This window comes from Heptranchias perlo, chromosome 18 (genome assembly GCF_035084215.1).
Source record: "Heptranchias perlo isolate sHepPer1 chromosome 18, sHepPer1.hap1, whole genome shotgun sequence".
In the NCBI taxonomy this organism is placed as follows: Eukaryota; Metazoa; Chordata; class Chondrichthyes; order Hexanchiformes; family Hexanchidae; genus Heptranchias; species Heptranchias perlo.
Genome location: NC_090342.1, coordinates 33,499,246 through 33,520,679, shown reverse-complemented (window position 1 = coordinate 33,520,679; position 21,434 = coordinate 33,499,246). Strand labels below are relative to the sequence as shown.

Here is a 21,434-nt window from a genome sequence, read left to right as displayed (position 1 = left end):
GGAGGGGAGTGATGACAGCAGATTTGAAGGGGAGGGGGACAGTACCTAAGGAGAGGGAACCGTTAACAATATCAGCTAACATGGGGGCCAGGAAGGGAAGTTGGATGGTCAGCAGTTTGGTGGGAATAGGGTCGAGGGAGCAGGAGGTGGGTCTCATGGTTAAGATGAGCTCGGAGAGGGCATGAGGAGAGAGAGGAGAGAAATTAGAGAAAGATGCAAGTTCAGGGCTAGGGCAAGGGGAACCTGATGGGAAGTTTGGTGGGCTAGGGGAACCTTAGGGGAAGTTTGGTGGGCTCGGGGAAGGGAGGGAAGCGGCAGCTGAACGGATGGTCTCATTCTTAGTGACAAAGAAGTCCACAAGCTCCTCACACTTATTGGAGTTGAGGGTGGAGGAGGCAGGGGCGAGGGGTTAAAGAAATTTGTTTGTAGTGAAGATGACAAGCCGGGGTTTATCTTTGCATTCCAGAATGATCCTGGAATAGTGAGCAGTTTTGGCAGAGGAGAGCAGGACTTGACATACACAGACAATATGTGAATTTTATGAATTTATGCCCTCAGTGCAGAGCCTCACTCACTGGGAGTACATATCAGGAATTCGGGCACACGTGCATATTCCTGACATGCACTACCCCCACCCCTTCCCTGGGAAAAACTCTGCACAAGGAGCATAGAATTATAAAATTACATATATTTGTATTTTTTGAACAATGACTACTGGTCAGTAGCGAATGGATTAGGGAATGAATGGAAAGCAAGGCACCAACAAAGGGAATAGAGGACCTGAAAGTACCTCAAAGAGGTCTCACAAGGTGTCAGCTGTCCTCAGGGGAAGCACTCGCCTCTGAGTCAGCAGGTTGTGGGTTCAAATCCCACTCCAGAGACTTTAGCACAAAATCTAGGCTGACACTCCAGTGCAGTACTGAAGGAATGCTGCACTATCGGAGGTGCCGACTTTTGGATGAGACGTTAAACCGAGGCCCCTCTGCCCTCTCAGGCAGACGTAAAATATCCCATGGCACTATTTTGAAAAAGAGCAGAGGATTTCTCCCCAATGTCCTGGCCAATATTTTTCCCTCAACCAAACATCACCAAAAACAGATTATTCGGTCATTATCACATTGCTGTCTGTGGGACCTTGCTGTGCACAAATTGGCAGCCGCGTACTTTACATTACAACAGTGACTACACTTCAAAAGTACTTCATTGGCTGTAAAACGCTTTGGGAAATCCTGAGGTCATGAAAGGCACTTTTTCTTTTTCTCTTTCTCTTATCTTTTCCTCCTTCTGCCTCAGAATAATTTTCTTTGCCAGGAGTTCTTTCTTTTCCCATGCAGGCAGAACTTACCTACACCCCGCAGCACTGCAGAAAGTGTTGTTTTTCCATTTGTAATAGAGTAGTGCCCCATATCGACAGTAGTTCGAGATGCTACCGAGTCTGGGTATATTCTGCTTGAATGGGAAGGGAATGACTGGTCATGTGCCAAGAAGCAAGTTTGTTAGACTTAACAGGGCCCTCACTTTCCATTTCTCACTGTCCCCTTTTCTGCCATATCCAGGCATGTATGCATGCAAAGATGGTCGAAATAGCCCCTGTCTGGTGTACGTTAGCTTCAACCACAAAATCTATGTGTACTGGAGGGTGGAGCTGGAGAGGATGGAATCCACCAATATCTTGAAGGTGCTGGAGACAGATGAGTTCCGGAACCTACTGCAAGGTACATCTGTGGGTGAGTGTTTCTGTGGTAGCCTTTGGCTTTGGTAGGAAGGACTATATTGCTTTGTTGTTGATAACACCATATTAAAACAGTGCAAAAAGAGTTGCTTCAGATCAGCCAAATGTCTGAATTTTCCTCTGTTTTATCTTCCACTTACCCTGTTATGTAAAGTATTTTATTTTCTATCCCTTAATGAAGCTCCACAATATGCATCATTCTGCAGCCAATGGCAACTTTCAGTACCTTTCAGAAGTGTGTATGAGTGAGTGGGATAGAGAGAGTGTGGCTCAGATTGCCATACTGTCTGTTACTTAAAAAAAAACTCCTACCTTGTAAAGTCCTGCACTCTAGGCTGCTCTCCATATGCTAAAAGAACAAACCCAGGACCCTAAAGGCAGACAGACATGAATGAGAATCCTTGCTTAATTATTTTTATTTTGTCTGTATTTGTCTCCCCCAAAATAGTTCTTTGCTTCTTCCCTTAAAAAATTGTTGGCCAGGGGCTGCAGTAACCTGAGACGTCGGCTGCTGATATACAGAGGCAGGAACGACTTTTGAACTAAAGTAACCTGGGTTCAGTTACTGGCCTCAACTGCCTGGAACCGGTTTGAATTAACCAAGTTTTGTGAAAGACCAAAGGAAATGTGATAAGACACAAGTCCTCCCCACCTGGTGTAAACTGCATGCCTATATCTAACCAGACGTATAAGCTATATGTATATGATCTAACGGCGTGAATAAAGTGAAGTGAGAGTTGAGAATTGACTCTTCTCCTCTGTGTACTAAGCCAGTAACCATAACCGGTGACCTCCGGTCAACAAAATGTTCTCTGTTTTTCCCTCCTCTTACCTTTTCTCTATTTCCTTTTCTCTCTTCCCTTCTATCTCTTCTTTCTGTTTCTCTCCCTCCACCTTTTTATTTCTCTTCTCCTCCTCCCTTCTCTCTTTCCATTCCTTCTGCTCCTCCCTTCTTTCTATATTTCCTCCCCCTTCCTCTCCTTTCTTGTTTGAAAGTCATGTCACACTGATACCACATGTAGTGCTAATATTTAGTTACTACTGTTGTTATTAACAACACAACAATATGAATTTATATAGCATCTCTAGCACAGAAAAGTCCCAAAGCACATACATATCTTTCTCACAGCATCATGATTGAATCTCTTCAATCAGGTTTCCAACCCTGCCAGGGCACTGAAATTGCCCTTATCAAAGTCACGAATGACATCTTCTGTGCCTCGGATCATGGTGCACTGCCCCTCCGTGTCCTTCTCGACCTCTGCAGCCTTTGCCGATCACACCATCTTCCTCCAGTGCCTTTCTTCCATAGGACTATCATCGCTTGGTTCCACTCTTCACTGTCCAATCATAGCCAGCAATTTACTTCTCTTCCTGCCCGCATAATGTTACCTCTGGAGTACCCTCCCAAGGCCTTGGCCTCTTCCTCTTCCTTGTCTACCTGCAGACCCTTGGCGACATCATCCGAAGATATGGGGTCAGATTCAACACGACACCCAGCTCTACCTTTCCACCATTTCTCTTGCCCCCTTAACTACCTCTGTGTTGTCATACTGCTTGTCTGATATCCAGTCCTTGATGAGCCGCTATTTCATCCAGTTAAACAATTTCAGCCCTTGCCACAAACTCTCTAATCTCGCCACCGATCCCAACCCACTCCCCAGCCACTGTCTCAGGTTGAACCAGACTGCGACTTCAGCATCCAATTCCTCCCCAAGCTGAGCTTCCAATCCCATATCCTCTCCATCACAAAAACCACCTACTTCCACCTCTATGGAACATTACCCACCTCCGCCCCTGCATCAGCTCATTTGCTACTGAAACCCTTATCTATGTCTTTGTTAGTCTCAACTGTTCCAATCCTCTCCTGCCCAGCCTCTTATCCTCCAATGTCTATAAACTTCAGCTCGTCCAAAACTCTGTTGCCTATATCCAATCCCACACCAATTCCCACTTACCCAACACCCCGTGCTTGCTGACCTACTTTGGCTTCTGGTCCTCCAATGCCTCAAATTTAAAATTCTGATCCTCGTGTTTAAATCTCTTCATGGACTCACTCCTCCCTATCTTTGTAACATTCTCCAGCCCTACAACCCTCCGAGAAATCGCCTCTCACATCTCCACTCTCTTGAGTTTCAGTCTACCGTCGTTGGTGAGTCCTCATCCCTGTGTCCTTGAGAATGATTTCACTTGCTTTGATTCCTAGGTAACAATGTTATAATGCACTTAGAATAATTAACAGAGAACCATATATTTTACTTCTATGCTGTTTCCTCCTTGTCTTCCAGAGGCAGCTGAACAATACTAACGAGAGACATTGTTTAGACTTTAAATGCCCCAAAAATGTATTCAAATCGTAAATGAATAACTGAACAATATCAGAAACATCTATGATTACAATAGTTATTAAGCTTTACTAGTTTCTTGTATAGTAGAAAATAATATAATGGTTCGCAACCCTAGTGCTAAAACTAGCTAATTTTTATCCTTCACTCACCAACTGCAGAAGTTGTCTGGTTTATATTTTCTTTGGAAGGTCCTCGTCAGACAGCCTTTCTTCAAAGACCCCAGATCAAACTCATTTGATTTGAAAAGCACATGCTAATAAATATCCCCAAAGAGACTAACAGGAGCCAATTAGTTACTTAATTAACTATCTGTTAAATCCAAAAAGCTGCCAGTCAGATACATATCTGAACAAATCACACAATATGTTTGCAAAAGCAAAATACTGCAGAGGGAGAAAGAGAGTCCCAAAATATGGCTCAAAGTGTTCACAAGCAATATCAGTGAGCAGGGTTCCTTTAACCATATACTTCCACCTTGATGAATAGATCTTGGTATACTACACCTTTTAAGCAGTGGTGCACATTCTCAAGGGAAGGTGGAAGTCCTGGAATTTAGGATGGGCAATGCCAACCTGTCATTTGAATATGGCTGCCACTGTGAAGATGGGCAATTCTTCAGCCCACCCTGAAACTAAACTAAATTTCTGTCAGGACACTTCTCCAGCTAAACCCCAGCATACATTGGTGCCCATCAGAAATTCCTGGCCATGCAGAGGTGCAAATCAGGACTTGCGCCTTACCCCAACCAGGAATTTCAGGACCCAAGTTTGTTTTTTTTTCTTTTTGGCATATTGTTGGCTAATTATTTGCATCCAAGTACCTATGTGCAATTAATGCAAATCGGGATCCTAGGACTGTTCTAGGTTGGAACTGGTCGGAATGATAGAGTCGAAGAGGCCCAGCAAACGTAAGTTTAAAATTATTTTTTGTGGGGCCCGGAGGGGCAGGAGTACTTCTCCAGGCCACATAAAAATAACCTGAGCTGCTGCCACCCTGGGATTCCCCCATCCCTCCCTCCATACTTACCCGTTAGGCGCCCTGATGCAAATGAGGCCGGGGCTTCAAAATCACAGCTGCCTCTTCTTTGCGGGCATGGGCGACTGGGAGGCAGGCTCAGCCAGGCGGTGCATAAAAGTTAAAGTTGACCCTTATGGCTTTTTTCAGATGCAAATAACATCTTTACAACAGTGGCAAAAAACTTTCATAAGAATTTTGCTGTGTCTTCCTTTTAAAAGATAGAGTTCAGCACAGAAAGGGCACAGGATCATAAAGAGGGCATGTATTTCTTTCAGGCAGTCTCTGGAGGTTTTATTAATTTTGTAGGATTGCAATGAAGTGATAGATTGCTGTCTAATCTAAAAATATTGACTGTGGGAACAAGACTGTTGTCACGCATTTACTTCTTGTAACTGGGAACCCAGATGTACCCACGGTTTGTTTTCCCTAGGAGCCCTTTAAATTATATTGTTACAGTGCAGCAGTGTTTGAGGGAGAAAGAAAATAACTCTTAAATTTGTCAAAAAGAACAAAATTACTAAATTTTCATGACAGCCAAACTGAACTAATATTCCTGTGGAAAATACTCTGATTATCAAATTGAAACCACCTTAAAGTGATGCAGAACATATCATCTAAGCCTGAAAGCTATCTTAGAAATGGCTTCTAAAGCAGCAGCCCAGCAAACTCCATGAACAAGTTGAATTACTACCTTCAAGGACAAGCAAGCTTCCTTTTGGAGCAGAGGAAACAAAGAAACAGAAAAAGGCTGTAAAAGAGACTGCAAGACTTGACCTTGACTGAACCCAGTCATTTCTAATTGGCCTTATCATTCCTCAGCTATTCTTTTACCTTTTGTTTGTTGATGAAATATTTTACTATTTCCATATGTTGCCTGCTAGTCTTTACATATCCTGTCTTAGCCATTCTAATCCCCCTTTTAGATTCCTCTTTACATTTTCTATATTCTGTTTTATTTTCTTTTAAGTTGTTAGCCTTACATTTGTCATATGCCTTTTATTTTAAATTTAATTTTCATTTGAGTTTCTCTAAGCATCCAAGGAACTCTAGCTTTTCTGCAGCCCCTTCACTTGTAGGAATATGTCTAGTTTGTAGCTTAAAACATCTCCTGTTTGAGCATCTCCTATTGTTTGTCCATAGTCTTATCTTCCAGTTTCTCTTTTCAATTTATCCTGGCTAATTCCCATTTTCTTTTGTTGAATTTGGCTCTTTTTTTCCCATTACAATGTTTTTTTTCCCCATTGAAATGCCTTTATCTTTATTCCCTCTTTTTGGTTTTTATATTGAAGCTTATTATGTCATGCACACTGTTTTCCCTACCCTTACATTACCTGCTTGCCCCAGTTCACTTCATCTAGTTCACCTAGGTTGAGCACTGCCTTTTTCCTTTCCCCCAATGTGGATGTACCAGAGCTGGGGTCTGTGTGATCAGCAATGCGGGCACTCATGAGATGGTCCAGCTTCTCCCCTCGTCTCTGGGATGCACTGATTCCTCCCCAACCTAAGGAAACTGAGTCCATCTTCTGTGCCCTTACCACCACCGAGCTGAGATCATCCAGTTCAGCAGAGACTGGGGTTTGAACCTTGGATTTTTCTCATCTATAGGATTCATCTTCTCACTGGATAAACTTGCTAAGCCATCGGAAAGCCTGATTCCCTCTTTTAAAGGGAGGTGAGAGAGAACTTGTTAATTAATTTCTTTTTCTAAGTTCCTAAGAGTTAAGGGCCCGGAATTTGCTCCAAAGGTAACGGAGAGCCGAACAGCGCTTACTGTTATTTAAGGGCAAATGGACAAGCAACTTCCGGCGAACGCGCATATGCAGTCAAACACACAAATCCGGAAGCTGCTCTATGAGATTCCCTGCTCATTTGATAGCTGTGCGGGAAGGACAGCCCGCTGGTGAAATGAATAGACCAGCGGGAAGTTGCTCTTCTGCCCAGCTGGAAACGAACCAATCTACACAGGAAAAAGGTATGCTGGGTTTTTTAGGTTTAAACTAACTTTTAGCGACATGGTAAGATTGCCAAACAACCTCTCTGGCACTGAAAATTAACTTTTTAAAAACGTGGAGTCTCATTCCTTCTGATTTTAATTGTTGTTGGAGATTTTTTTAAAAATTATTTTTATTTTTTAACTTTTTATTTCTGTTTCTTTTATCTTCAATATTTCTTACCCTCACTTTATTTTGCTTTCTCTAACTGATTTTACATTGAATTTACTGTTGTAGCTTGCACTTCCTGGTTCTGACTCTGCGCGGCTTGTCAAGGATGCTTCAATCTGGTTGAGGGGACAGAGCGATCCTTTCTCTGTTCACACAGCTCACAGATGCCTGGGAGAGGACGCTGCACTTTTTGCAGCTCACTATTAGAGGAAGTTCCCACACTAAAGCCCGTGTATCGTTTGTGCGCAAATTTAAATTTAATGATCGTCGGGCACCGTTCGTTCACCGCTCAGAGCAAATTCAGTATTAATTGATCCTGTTTACAGTGACGTTTGAATCTCTGCTTCTTATCTCCTTCTCATTCCAACTGCTTTCTGAATCATTTAAAAACACATTCCTTTGCTTGTTTAGATTTCCTGACTAAACATAATTTCCCACCTGAGAATGTAGATTATTGATCTGGACCCAGACTACTACCAGCGCTGCTCTTGAACGCCTGCCAGTGAACATGTAAGAGTGGCTTTGGTGTGGCTGATGTGTGTTTTTGCTTTGAAAGAAAGCATTCGCTCTGAGGAAACATTTGGACTACACTCACCAGCCTTCCTTAAATCAGAAGCTCAACCTGAAGAGAAATCACAGGTGTTAATACATGTCCTGCTTCTGTGTGGCATTGGTGTCACTGAACAATCTGAGCCGTTGGATTAATTCTCTCTCCATTTGAGGGCCAGGTGTATTCAGGTTGCATCCTATTCCTGTTTTTTTTTCAGGAAATGGATCACAATCTTGCCATGAACTTGTGGTATGAAATCTTTCAATGATGGTTTTCTGCACTGTCCTATTTCAGAGGTTTATCACAGACCCATTCTAACTTAATCATCACGGTTATTATGGCAGCAACACAATGCTGCTAGGACAGTTTGACATTGCTATAGTAACAGCAACATCCATTAAAGAGAATGCAGTGAGTCTGTTGGATACACTTAAGCCAATTTAGTATTTGGTGCATGTGTTATTTCACACATTTGAGACACAGTTTTACTCAAAGTAGGTAATGAAGCTCAGATGTGAGTCCTTTCACTCTCACTGATAAATAGCCTGTGAGCTGCTTGGGTTCAGCTTGCAGTGTGCAGCCTATTCCTGTCGGGTCACAACAAAATACTGCAGGATCGTTCCAGTTACAATCATGTAGCTAAAAGATGTGTACATTTCCATTTAAGTAAATTGCCTACCTTTTCACTGCAATCATATGGAATTCCTGTTTCACAGCACATAGTCTCATAATCCTGCCCAAGCATAACATTTAACAAACCTCCTCCCCACCAAAAAATGTCAAATCAAATCCAATCTTGTTTTCAGTGTTTGGTGCATTAAACACTTGTCAATCCAGTGCCACTTAATCTTCAAGTCAGTAGCATATGTTTATGTCTAACCTTTCACATATCTGTACCTCTTTGGGTTAATCAATTTTAGTTGATTATTCAGGCAGTATTATTTCCCACTAATCCACTGCAAGCTACATTCTGGTGTTCTTGTACCAAATATGACGTGGATTTAACTCGTCAGTAAGGGCATAATGAAAACATTCTTGTCGCCGTCCTCTGCTATGATTTAGCATCAAAAAAATTATTCAATTCTGTATTTTGAAGAATAATGAGTAAGTACAATGAAAATAATTTCACCTTGGGATTCAGAAAATAGTAAGTTGTTAGACATCTCTCCTGTGGCTTACAATGGCATCAAAAAGCTCGGTGGGATGATTTTCTTGTAATCATATCCATCTAACCATTACAGGAGTGTTATATCTGTATAACACTGTATGGTTACATGCTGTGATGTTATATCTCTGAAACATGGAATTCATTTCCCAGTAATACAGAACGTGGTAGTGTTACACCCAATAGCACACTCAATATATGATGTATAAAGGAGTAACAAATGGTGTATTATTTCTCCCTCTTCCTCAGTTGAAGCACTCTCTTCCCTGGGTCAGAAAAATTCAAACCTCATACCAGGGTTTGAACATATAGGGACCTACTTTTGTCTTCAGGTTTATGTCAGTTCAAATGGTTAAGACCTGCTGTAAATCCCTCCCAAAAAGTCAAGTACAAGGAGCACTCAGTTCTTTGGTGTAAATCAATTTGCACGATTATTCACAGAATCAAGTGCAGACTCCTAAGTTGAGGAAGTATACTAGTGGTGGAAGAGGACAGTTGTGTATAAGTCAAACTTCAAAAATATAGTGTGAGCTCAGAAAATCTTTCCTTTATAGTTTAATCTCAACAGATAGACATGATGAAAATAGCATGACAGCAGGAATTAATTAAGGGTGACTAAATAGGGAGTGCACAAAAGGCACATGCACAAGACTTTTAATGTATTATTTTTAAAATGCTGCATATTGGTAACAATGGTATTACACCTGTGGGTGGCATTGTGAGCATAACATTGCATAACATAAGAACATAAGAAATAGGAGCAGGAGTAAGCCATCCAGCCCCTCGAGCCTGCTCCTCCATTCATCAAGATCATGGCTGATCTTCTACCTCAACGCCATTTTCCTGCACCATCCCCATATCCCTTGATGCCTTTTAATATCTAGAAATCTATCGATCTTTGTTTTGAATCTACTCAATGACTAAGCCTCCACAGCCCTTTGGGGTAGAGAACGCCAAAGATTCACCACCCTCTGAGGGAAGAAATTTCTCCTCATCTCAGTCCTAAATGGCCTACCCTTTATTCTGAGACTGTGACCCCTCGCTCTAGATTCCCTAGCCAGGGGAAACATCCTCCTTGCATCTACCCTGTCGAGCCCTGTAAGAATTTTGTATGTTTCAATGAGATCACCTCTCAGTCTTCTAATATAGGTCTAGTCTACTCAATCCCTCCTCATACGACAATCCCACCATCCCAGCAATCAGTCTGGTGAACCTTTGTTGCACTCCTTCTATGGCAAGTATATCCTTTCTTAGGTAAGGAGACCAAAATTGTACACAGTACTCCAGGTGCAGTCTCACCAAGGCCCTATGTAATTGCAGTAAGACATCTTTACTCCTGTACTCAAATCCTTTTGTTATAAAGGCCAACATACCATTTGCCTTCCTAATTGCTTGCTGCACCTGCATGTTAGCTTTCAGTGACTCGTGTACAAGGACACCCAGGTCCCCAGTATCTTATCATTTAAAAAATACTGGTTTTCCTACCAAAGTGAATAACTTCACATTTTTCCACATTATTTTCCATCTGTCATGTTCTTGCCCACTCACTTAGCCTGTCTATATCCCCTTGAAGCCTCTTTGCATCCTCCTCACAACTCACATTCCCACCCAGTTTTGTGTCATCAGCAAACTTGGAAATATTCTATTTGATCCCCTCATCCAAATCATTGATATATATTGTGAATAGCTGGGGCCAAGCACTGATCCTTGCAGTACCCCACTAGTCACAGTCTGCCAACCTGAAAAAGATCCGTTTATTCCTACTCTCTGTTTTCTGTCTGTTAACCAATTCTCAATCCATGCCAGTATATTGCCCCCAATTCCATGTGCTCTAACTTTGTTCACCAACCTCCTGTGTGGGACTTTATTGAAAGCCTTCTGAAAATCCAAATACACCACATCCACTGGTTCCCCCTTATCTATTCTACTAGTTACATCCTCAAAGAACTCCAATAGGTTTGTCATACGTGATTTCCCTTTCATAAATCCATGTTGACTCTGCCAAATCCTATTATTATTTTCTAAGTGTCCTGTTATCACATCCTTCATAATAGATTCTAGCATTTTCCCCACTACTGATGTCAAGGACCAGGGTTCCTTGTTTTCTCTCTCCCTCCTTTCTTAAATAGTGGGGTTACAATTGCTACCCTCCAATCTGCAGGAACCATTCCAGAATCTATAGAATTTTGGAAGATGATAACCAATGCATCCACTATCTCTATAGCCACCTCTTTCACAACCTTGGGATGTAGATCATCAGGTCCTTGGGATTTATCAACTTTCAGTCCCATTAATTCGTCTAATACTATCTTACTAATACTAATTTCCTTCATTTCCTCATTCTCGCCAGACCTTTGGTTCTCTAGTATTTATGAGAAGTTTTTTGTGTCGTCTTCCATGAAGACCGACACAAAGGGGCTGATTTTTGGATGGTCGGGTGGGGGGGGAATCCCGGAGCAGGTCCGGAGCCCGGCTCCAACCCGCCCACTTCCGGGTTCCCCAGTGACGCGTTCGGGTGCGCACGCAGCTCCGGCATGCGGGACTCCCACCGGCAATTAAAGCCGGCGGGATGACAATTTAAATACTTCCTTACCTAGTTGAGGTCCTTGACAGACCTCATTGACAGGAGATTTTGGCAGGGGTGCAATTTTCATGGATCCTCAGCGTGTTTCCCGTGCTGTGGGAAACACTCCCTGTTGGAGCAGACGTGTTTCAGTCAGCAGCCAGTGGGAGATGCAAAGGATTTTTTGACAGTTGGGGGGGGGGAAACCTCATTTATTGCAGCAGGGCACTCTGTCACTTCAGACAAAGTTTTGGCTGCTACACCTTTGTCTTTCCACTCAAAATTATTAATTTATACCCTAAACTCTGCTGTGCAAACACATTAACCTAATTTGTGGACCCCCTCAAACTCACACGGTCAGGATGGGGGGGCGCCATGGCTGCATTCATCACTTCATCCGAGGACGAGCAACATCGCCAGCCACACCAGGCACGCCGTCCACCTCCGTCACGTGGAGCTCCACAACACAGTGCTGCGCCACAGTCACCTGCACAAAATAGTCATGCAACTACACATACACCCACTGTAGGGTGACCCAATGGGTGGCATCAAGTGTGGGAGAATAAAAAACATGACAAACCGTCAAACATCCTTGTGCATCCCCTTTGTGCTTACGAAACCTTTGCCTTACGCTTTCTACAACTCATACGTGATGCATCCCCTGTGGCTGCAGCAGAAGTAGTGGCAGGTTGGGTGAGGGTGACTGTGAAAGAGATGCATCAGAAGGTGAATATGAGACAGAGCCATGAGATTGTATGAGGATTGGGTTGAGTGGTAGTGGTGGGATGAGTACTGGGGAGGTGAGTAAGTGCAGGTAAGTCGAGGATGAGGTTTGAGTGGGTGTGAGGAGTGATTTGATGGAGTAGTGTTGGTAGTGCAGAAGGAGTTGTGGGATGGGGGCGGTGATGTGAAAGATGGAGTGTAGGAGAATGAGTAAGTGTATTCACTTTGACTGACCGAGTTAGGTCATTGAAGCGCTTCCTGCACTGTATCCAGGTGCGGGATATGTTGCTGGTGCTGCTGACCTCCTCTGCCACCTCGGGCCAGGCCTACTTGGTGGCAGAGGCAGGCCACTTCCTCCCGTCCGCCAGGTAGAAGATCTCTCTCCTCCTCCTCACCCCATCCAGTGAGACCTGGAGTGAGGCATCATTAAACCTGGGAGCAGCCTTTCCCCTGGGCTGCTCCATGCTGTAATTTTGGCTGTTTGCTGCAGGAGCAGCTTTGGAGGACCGCCCCTTTAAATAGGGCTCCTCCAGCTGACAGCCTGTGATGCGGGTGTGCAGTCCGCCCGCTGCGCAGGTTTCCAACGGGAAACCCGGAAGCCAAAGTAAGTGGCTTCAATTTACTCGCGATCGCATGGGGAACCCACTGATTTTACTGGGCGGGTTATCCACGCGCCCAGTCGACCCCCTGCTGCCAACCCGCCTCCCTGGTAATATCAGGGCCAAAGTATTTGTTTAATTTCTCTGCCATTTCCTTATTCCCCATTATAAATTCTCCCCTCTCTGTCTGTAAGGGACGCACATTTGCCTTCGCCAGTCTTTTCCTTTTTACATACCTATAGAAGCTTTTATAGTCTGTTTTTATGTTTCTCGCTAGTTTACTCTCATTCTATTTTCCCTTTCTTTATTACTTTCTTGGTCCTCCTTTTCTGAAATGCTCCCAATCCTTAGGCTTACTGCTTTTTCTGGCAACTTTTATATGTCTTTCTTTGATTTAATACTATCTTTAATTTCTCTTGTTAGTCACGGTTGGACCACTTTTTCTGTTGGGTTTTTGTGCCTTAAAGGAATATATATTTGTTGCAAATTATGTATTAATTCTTTAAATGCTAGCCATTGCCTGTCTACAGTCATACCTTTTAATGTAGTTCTCTAATCAACCATAGCCAACTTGCGCCTCATACCTTCGTAGTTTCCTTTGTTTAGATTTTAAGACCCTAGTTTCGGATTGAACTATATCACTTTCAAACTTAATGAAGAATTCTATCATGTTATGGTCACTCTCCCCTAAGGGCTCCTTTACAACAAGATTATTAATTAATCCTTTCTCATTGCACAATACTAGATCTAAAATAGCCTGTTCCCTAGTTGGTTCCTCAACATACTGATCTAGAAAACCATCTTGTATACATTCGTACACAGGAATTCATCCTCCACAGTATTAGTGCTAATTTGGTTTGCCCAATCTTTATGTAGATCAAAGTCTCCCATGATTACTGTATTACCCTTGTTACATGCACTTCTAATTTCCTGCTTTATACCATGCCCTACATTACCACTACTGTTTGATGGCCTATAAACAACTCCCACCAATGCTTTCTGCTCCTTGCTGTTTCTTAGCTCCACCCAAACTGATTCTACGTCATTGCATAAATGTTACTTGACAGGACCACCTAAAGCAGAAAAGAGAAACCCACTTTTGGAACCTCGGAAAAAATGTCTCTGTTTTTAAAAATAATCTCCAAGATCTTTGAACTAGAAAAGAATTTGAAAAACATGTTTTGGAATAAGCTGAAAAGTATTTGTGGCCATCCATGGCCAATCATGATGTCTCAAAAGACAGTGCAGTGAATGTATCACCAAAACAGGAAAAAAAAATGATCACTCTCCAGCTTTGGAAAAAAAAGTGCACTGGATTATACAAAGTCTGACTTGAAAGACATAAAAAATGCCAAATACACAATGATGAACTCATTGGTGGGGGGAGGAATCATTGCCCAATTTCTGCCTCATTGGGTGTTGGGTTCCAGAAACCTATTTGTGGCTTTACAGGGTGGGGTGGGTTTTGTGCAGATTTTAACCTTTGCAGCCAGGATTTTTTTTTAATTTGCAAGCTGCTTTGTTCTTTGGTCATTGATACAGTGGTCTTCCTGAAATGGCTGTTTTCCTGAACGAGTATGATAAGTAAATTAAAGAAATTATAAAAGAAATCACTCATCCTTATTTTTTTATCTATATGTATTTCAGATGCAAATAATATCAGTGCTGTCCAAGCTATGCTACACCAGACACTCTACTTTCCTGACCAGCTTGAGGACACAGCCACAAGGAGGATACATAGCACAAACTATGTTAAGTTGGAACTGTCTGATCAGCCTTAAGCTGTTTGGGAAAAAAAGCAAAGAACGTGAGTTTTTATTATCCAGGGTGGTGAGCTAACAGGACAGGCTCCACATCCCTTGACAAGTCACTATTCTGAGGCATCCTGAGACCTACTGGTAAACAATTAAAAACTATCTCTGAGCAACAGGAGAGAGTGTTTTGACTGTGCATCAAGTTAACTACACTTATTCCCCAGTCTAATCAACATACAATGGAGAATGGGCATTTAAAAGAATGTTTTAACATATTTTACAAAAATAAAATTAAATCCTGTATCCTATATGGTATAGCCATTATCAGTAATTTATATCAACACTTGTGGAGGAATACCAGGAGAAATATTCATATTTCCAGTGTTATACGTAGAATCATAAAAGTGAAGAAAATACTTGAGCATTTCATTTCCACATTTCCCCACCCCCCAACAATTTAGAACATTCTGCATGTGCCATGGATAGAGTATGTCCTAGCACAAAGTATATGAGAGGGAAAGGAGGCAAAGCTTGTCAAAGCAGATCACATGGGTCAACAAAGCACCAAGATGTATTAGAGGATGTAAAGCTCTCCTAGAGTGCTGAATGGACAACCAGACCAAGCTGGCTCAAGCTAAAAGTGGAGTGTAAAGGGATCCAGTCATGATAGTAAATTTGGCACTTAAGATGCCAAATCACTATGGAGTAGCAACATACAAACTGAACAGAAGGCTTAATTATATTGCTAGGTCAGTTTATTATAAGTTGCTAAATTACATTCAAGAAGGTGGCTCACCACCACCTTCTCAAGGGCAATTAGGGATGGGCAATAAATGCTGGCCTTGCCAGCGATGCCCACATCCCATGAGCAAATAAAAAAAAAAATGCTAAAACTGTGCAATTCCCTGATAAAACTTCACCTTGAGTACTGTGTCCAATTTAGGTCACCAAGACATAAAAGAAACAGTCAAATCATGGAGGCAGTCTGGAGAAGAGCCACAATGTTGATGTCTAGCATGAAAAGATTGAATTATGAGGAAAGACTGGAGAAACTGATGCCATTTAGCCTTGAAAGGAGGGTACTAAGAGGAGACCTGATAGAAAAATGTAAAAAATTAAATAACTTAGGTAAAGTTAAGCTAGAATATTACTTCAAGGTATGCCAGAATACTGGAACAAAGGAGCATAGGTTAAAAGTGGTAAAAGGAAATGTAGGACAGAAGACAAGAAGCACTGTTGTTGGCCAAAGGGCGATCAATAATTGAGTAGGGTAGTGGAGACAAAAACCTCAGATTCATTCAAGAGACAGATGATTTGAGGAGGTTAAAGCATGTTTTTCTTTATTCTCCATGGATGAGCTAAGATGGGCCTCTCTTCTGACCTTGTGATAGAAGGGGGACCCTCAACTTATTTTGAGTGTTTGTCCTATCTCCTTACACTGTGGATAATCCCTTACATTGAGGGACAATCAAGTGTTGAAAGTAGTAATTGAGAATCTAGAGGGTGCAGAAAATACTGTAGAGTGGGAATGAAAGGTGTGTGTGTAGGTTTAAAAAAGAAGTTGCCAGAATTGAGGCCTGCTGGAAAAAGATGGTATGTAACTCCAGAGGGATGATTTTCCAAATGCAGATGTGTGGAGAAAAGTCTCACTGGAAGTGCAGATTCAGAAAATTAACCCTCAGATGTTCTCAGACAATTCCCAGCAAAATTGTTCAGATGAATCTCCATCCAAACATTGCACTGTGCAACAGAACGCAGAAGAGGATGCTTATTGAAAAACTGACTGTCCCATAGTAGCAGGCCTGGAAGCTGCACATGAGATGAAGCTACATAGTTTGCAGATGGAAGACCGTAGCTAGTATTGTTATTGTGATGCCATTCAAGGTGGTCTGTAAGGGGTTTCTGAATGTCTCGCTCATACTTCTTTAATCACTTTGGAGTTGTTGTTAGACAACAGAGGATTGCCTTAAGTTAGGATATATTGCAGAAATGGGACCTGCGTAGATCAGGCTTCAATTTAATAAAAGATCATAAACCCATAAGCTCCGTGACAACACTCTTGAGAAGCTCTCGGTTTAATAGATTAAACCCTCTATGTTGAGTGCTGCAAAGCTAATGATCGTGGGCTGCTGTTATGCAGTGGAGCCGCATGAATAGAATATGTCCTGGCCATGCATGTGATATGATTATCATCAGAATAATGCCAAATGTGATAAAGGTGGTTAATTTAATGGCAGACATAATAATTTCCTTTCATTACTTTCTCACCCAAGTGATTAACCCATAGTGCTTTTCTTAAATGAAGGTTTACTAACTCGACGACTTCTACGAGGAATGGAGTCGGTGACTAGGGAACGGAGTTTGTGGTGGGACCTGAGAGTAATGGCCACAATATTTAGTTGGAGGAAAATTTTGCTCATCCAGTACTGGATGTTGGACAAGCAGTGTGACAAATCAGAGACAGTGGAGTGGTCGAGAGAGATGGCGGTGAGGTTGAGCTGGGTGTCGTCAGCGTACTTGTGGAACCTGACGTGTTTTCGGATGATGTCGCCAAGGGGCAGCATGTAGATGAGAAATAGAAGGGGGCCAAGAATAGCTCCTTGGGGGACTCCAGAGGTAACGGTGCGGGAGTGGGAAGAGAAGCTATTGCAGGTGATTCTCTGGCTATGTCTGGATAGAAAAGACTGGAACCAGGTGAGCGTAGTCCCACCCAGCTGGACGACAGAGGAGAGGTGTTGGAGGAGGGTGGTGTGGTCAACCGTATCAAAGGCTGCAGACAGGTTCAGAAGGATGAGGAGGGTTAGTTTACCAAAGTCACATAGGATGTCATTTGTGACTTTGATAAGGGCCTCTCTAAGGCCTTGACATTCTTCCTAAAGTACCCAGAATTGGCCACAATACTCCAGCTGGAGCCTAACCAGTGTCTCATAAAGGTTTAGAATAACTTCCTTGCTTTTGTACTCTATGCCTTTATTTATAAGAACATAAGAAATAGGAGCAGGAGTAGGCTAATCGGCCCTTCGAGCCTGCTCCGCCATTTAATAAGATCATGGCTGATCTGATCCTAACCTCAAATCTAAATTCATGTCCAGTTTCCTGCCCACTCCCCGTAACCCCTAATTCCCTTTACTTCTAGGAAACTGTCTATTTCTGCTTTGAATTTATTCAATGATGTAGCTTCCACAGCTTCCTGGGGCAGCAAATTCCACAGACCCACCACCCTCTGAGTGAAGAAGTTTCCCCTCATCTCAGTTTTGAAGGAGCAGCCCCTTATTCTAAGATTATGCCCCCTAGTTCTAGTTTCACCCAACCTTGGGAACATCCTCACCGCATCCACCCGATCAAGCCCCTTCACAATCTTATACGTTTCAATAAGGTCGCCTCTCATTCTTCTGAACTCCAATGAGTAGAGTCCCAATCTACTCAACCTCTCCTCATATGTCCGCCCCCTCATCCCCGGGATTAACCGAGTGAACCTTCTTTGTACTGCCTCGAGAGCAAGTATGTCTTTTCTTAAGTATGGACACCAAAACTGTATGCAGTATTCCAGGTGCGGTCTCACCAATACCTTATATAACTGCAGCAATACCTCCCTGTTTTTATATTCTATCCCCCTAGCAATAAACGCCAACATTCCGTTGGCCTTCTTGATCACCTGCTGCACCTGCATACTAACTTTGTGATTTTCTTGCACTAGGACCCCCAGATCCCTTTGTACTGCAGTACTTTCCAGTCTCTTGCCATCAAGAAAATAACTTGCTCTCTGGTTTTTCCTGCCAAAGTGCATAACCTCACATTTTCCAATATTGTATTTCATCTGCCAAATCTCCGCCCACTCACCCAGCCTGTCTATATCCCCCTGCAGGTTTTTTATGTCCTCCTCACTCTCTACTTTCCCTCCCATCTTTGTATCATCTGCAAACTTCGATATGTTGCATTCGGTCCCCTTATAAAACTAAGGATCCCGTAAGCTTTTTTAACAGCCTTTTTAGCTTGTCCTGCCACCTTCAAAGACTTATATACGTACACCCTAAGTCTCTCTGTTCCTGCACCCCCTTCAAAATTGAACCACTTAGTTTATATTGCCTCTCCTCATTCTTCCGACCAAAATGAATCACTTCACACTTCTCTGCGTTATAATGAGATATTTATTGTATAAATTAGTTTTGGATATTAAATAGTAATCATTTTTTTTTAGAAATGTAACTGAGCTGAAATCTCATTTCACAGTTTCCTTTAGTGTCTGCTTGTAAAATAATATTGGGAACAGACATTATACCTAAACATAGTTTTGGGGAAATTGCGATAGGTAGTTTTTTCAGGTGTTCTGAGTTAATCTTACAAAGCTTGAGATCTCCTGCATCTTTTGTCAGTATGGAGACATGTAAGATTGTGTGATGAACTGTTTCAGGCTATCTTTGGGTACCCCAAAACAGTTATGTCAGGCAAGTCCTTGTGATCTCCCCCAAAAAGCTGTTGAAAATTTCAAAACTGAGATTGATAGATTTTTGTTAGGCAAATGTATTAAAGGTTACGGAACCACGGCGGGTAGATGGAGTTAAGATACAAATCAGCCATGATCTAATTGAATGTTGGAACAGGCTCGAGGGGCTGAATGGCCTACTCCTGTTCCTATGCTCTTCCTTTTGTTCCTACGATGAGGATATTTGCCAGTAATTTTTGCGGGGGTTCTCAAGATCTCCTGCTGTAACTTCAGATCACTATAGAGCAGCAATAAAAAAAAGTGAACAGAATGCTTAATTATATTGCTACGCCAGTTTATTATAAGTCGGTAAATGTGATCAGTTTTGATCACCACGACATAAAGGAAACAGTCAAACCATGGAGGCGGCCCAGCGAAGAGCCACATGGATGATCTGTAGCTCAGTGGCAGTTTACACTGTTTCTTCGGGGTTTCCACCGATCTTCTGCCGCAGTTACATTTGGAAAAATTCAATCCCACAGTGTGCAATGTTAGCGGAGGAGTAAAGCAGAGGAACTATGTTTATGTTGTGTCAGAGCCATAAACACAGCATTATGTTGCAGATCTTGGTACATTAGAATTATCCTGATTTGTGTGTTGTTTTCTATTTCCAGATAGTTTTCACATGCCAATTATCATAGAAAGTTACGGCACAGAAGGAGGCCATTTGGCCCATCGTGTCCGTGCCGGCTGAAAAAGAGCTATCCAGCTTAATCCCACTTCCCAGCACTTGGTCCATAGCCTTGTAGGTTATAGCACTTCAAGTGCACACCCAAGTACTTTTTAAATGAGTTGAGGGTTTCTGCCTCTACCACCCTTTCAGGCAGTAAGATCCAGACCCCCACCATCCTCTGGGTGAAAAAATTTCTCCTCAGCTCCCCTCTAATCCTTCTACATATTGATCAAAATAACTGCGTTGCCAGGCTTTGCTTTTGTGGTTTTGTTCCATGAGTAATTTTGGAATTACTTGTTCTTTCAAGAATGCACTTCAAATAGAAAGTGTATCCAAACATTGGACCCGTCATCTTCTTTAAAATTTCTCTGTTTCTCTTTTATTTTTGGCGAGAGAGGAGAATTAAAATAATTATAAAACTGTTTGTTTCACAAAGACTGCGCATCGTTTTTAATTCATTCAAGAATTAATCCTTCAGAGATGTAGGCCTAGAAATTTGTTGATGCCGTGCCCATTTTACAGGCGTAAAACAGCTCCCTGAGCGCCCAATATGGCGGGAGGCATGCGCTTGCACATTCTGTGCCTGAAGTGCGCCGCCTGCCATAATGGTAAAGACTCCGGTATGGGAGTCCAGGGCCCACGCCTAAAATAAGCGTTAAGCCTTTTGCATATGCCAATAGGGGCTTAACACCTGTTTGAGGTCCCTTTTCTGAATTTGGGCGACCCTGAACACGGCCAGCTGCGTTCTGGATAACCAAGTCTACATGCAGCCTAGCAGCAGTCCTTAAAGGGACCACTGGTGGCTGTCACCAAAAAAGTAAGTTTTTAAAAAAAATCTGAACGTGGAGCCAGGATGTAAGGATTTAGAAATCGACATCTTTACTGCTTACTTTACCATCATGCCTTGGGTGGTTGAATTGACCTAGTTTAAACCCAAAAAGAACTGCTGATGACTGTTGAAACTTGCATGCTAGTCAAAAGTTAATCTCATCAGGAGGTCATTATCAGAACTGGTAAACAGATGGCCCCTGATCACATTAACCGTCTGGGCTGTGAGTGAGACATCTCCTGTTCTTCTGAGATACCGAATAGGAAACAAAGGTTAACTTGATCAGCAACCAAGTCAGAAAGCAAACAGTATACACACTGCCTGATAAGGGAAGACGAAACTGGCAAGGTGCTAATCACGAGCATTCAATGGTTTGGGGTTCGCTTGACTGAAAGGGGTATAAAAACGCACATGAAGAAGCATCCAGTGCAGAGATACTAGCAAAGGTCATCGAGCTGAGGAAAGGAATGTTATGCCCTCAGCCCAAGGACTGAACTGGTAATATGGTTAAGATCTCTGTGTATGCTTTTGCTTAGACATTAAGTGTCAAATGTTTGGTTTATTAATCAATAAAAATCACTGATAACCATATTGGTGTCAAGGCCGAATCTGTTTCACAGGAGGATCAAGAATTCTTCTCCTGGCTGCACTGCAGTGCCAAAGACCGTTGCTGGACCCCACGGCCCCCTCCTGATCCCCTCCTCCCCTCCCCCTCCCAGGGCTTACCTAAGTGCCGCTGCCGAGGAGGCAGCTGGCACAACTTTGTCCTCATGGAACCAGCAAGCTGCCTCTGGATGCCGGATTGGCATTCGCTGCTCGCTGGCAATATGCGGATG

The 21,434-nt window shown here is 42.6% G+C and overlaps 1 protein-coding gene across 4 annotated transcripts in view; it reads left to right on the top strand.

Moving 5' to 3' along the window:
* itfg2 (integrin alpha FG-GAP repeat containing 2) overlaps positions 1-21,187 on the top strand; it is an 86,601-nt gene extending 65,414 nt beyond the window's left edge. For 2 of the 4 annotated variants that reach the window (XM_067999661.1, XM_067999664.1), the window contains exons 11-12: positions 1,557-1,727; positions 14,507-21,187. In XM_067999661.1, coding sequence (XP_067855762.1) covers positions 1,557-1,727; positions 14,507-14,640 — 305 coding nt within the window. In that variant the 3' untranslated portion in view covers positions 14,641-21,187. Of the gene's footprint in view, positions 1-1,556; positions 1,728-3,817; positions 3,885-14,506 lie in introns of all 4 variants that reach the window. The other 2 variants (XM_067999663.1, XM_067999662.1) reach the window with 2 other exon arrangements.
* The last annotated feature ends 247 nt before the right edge of the window (positions 21,188-21,434 follow it).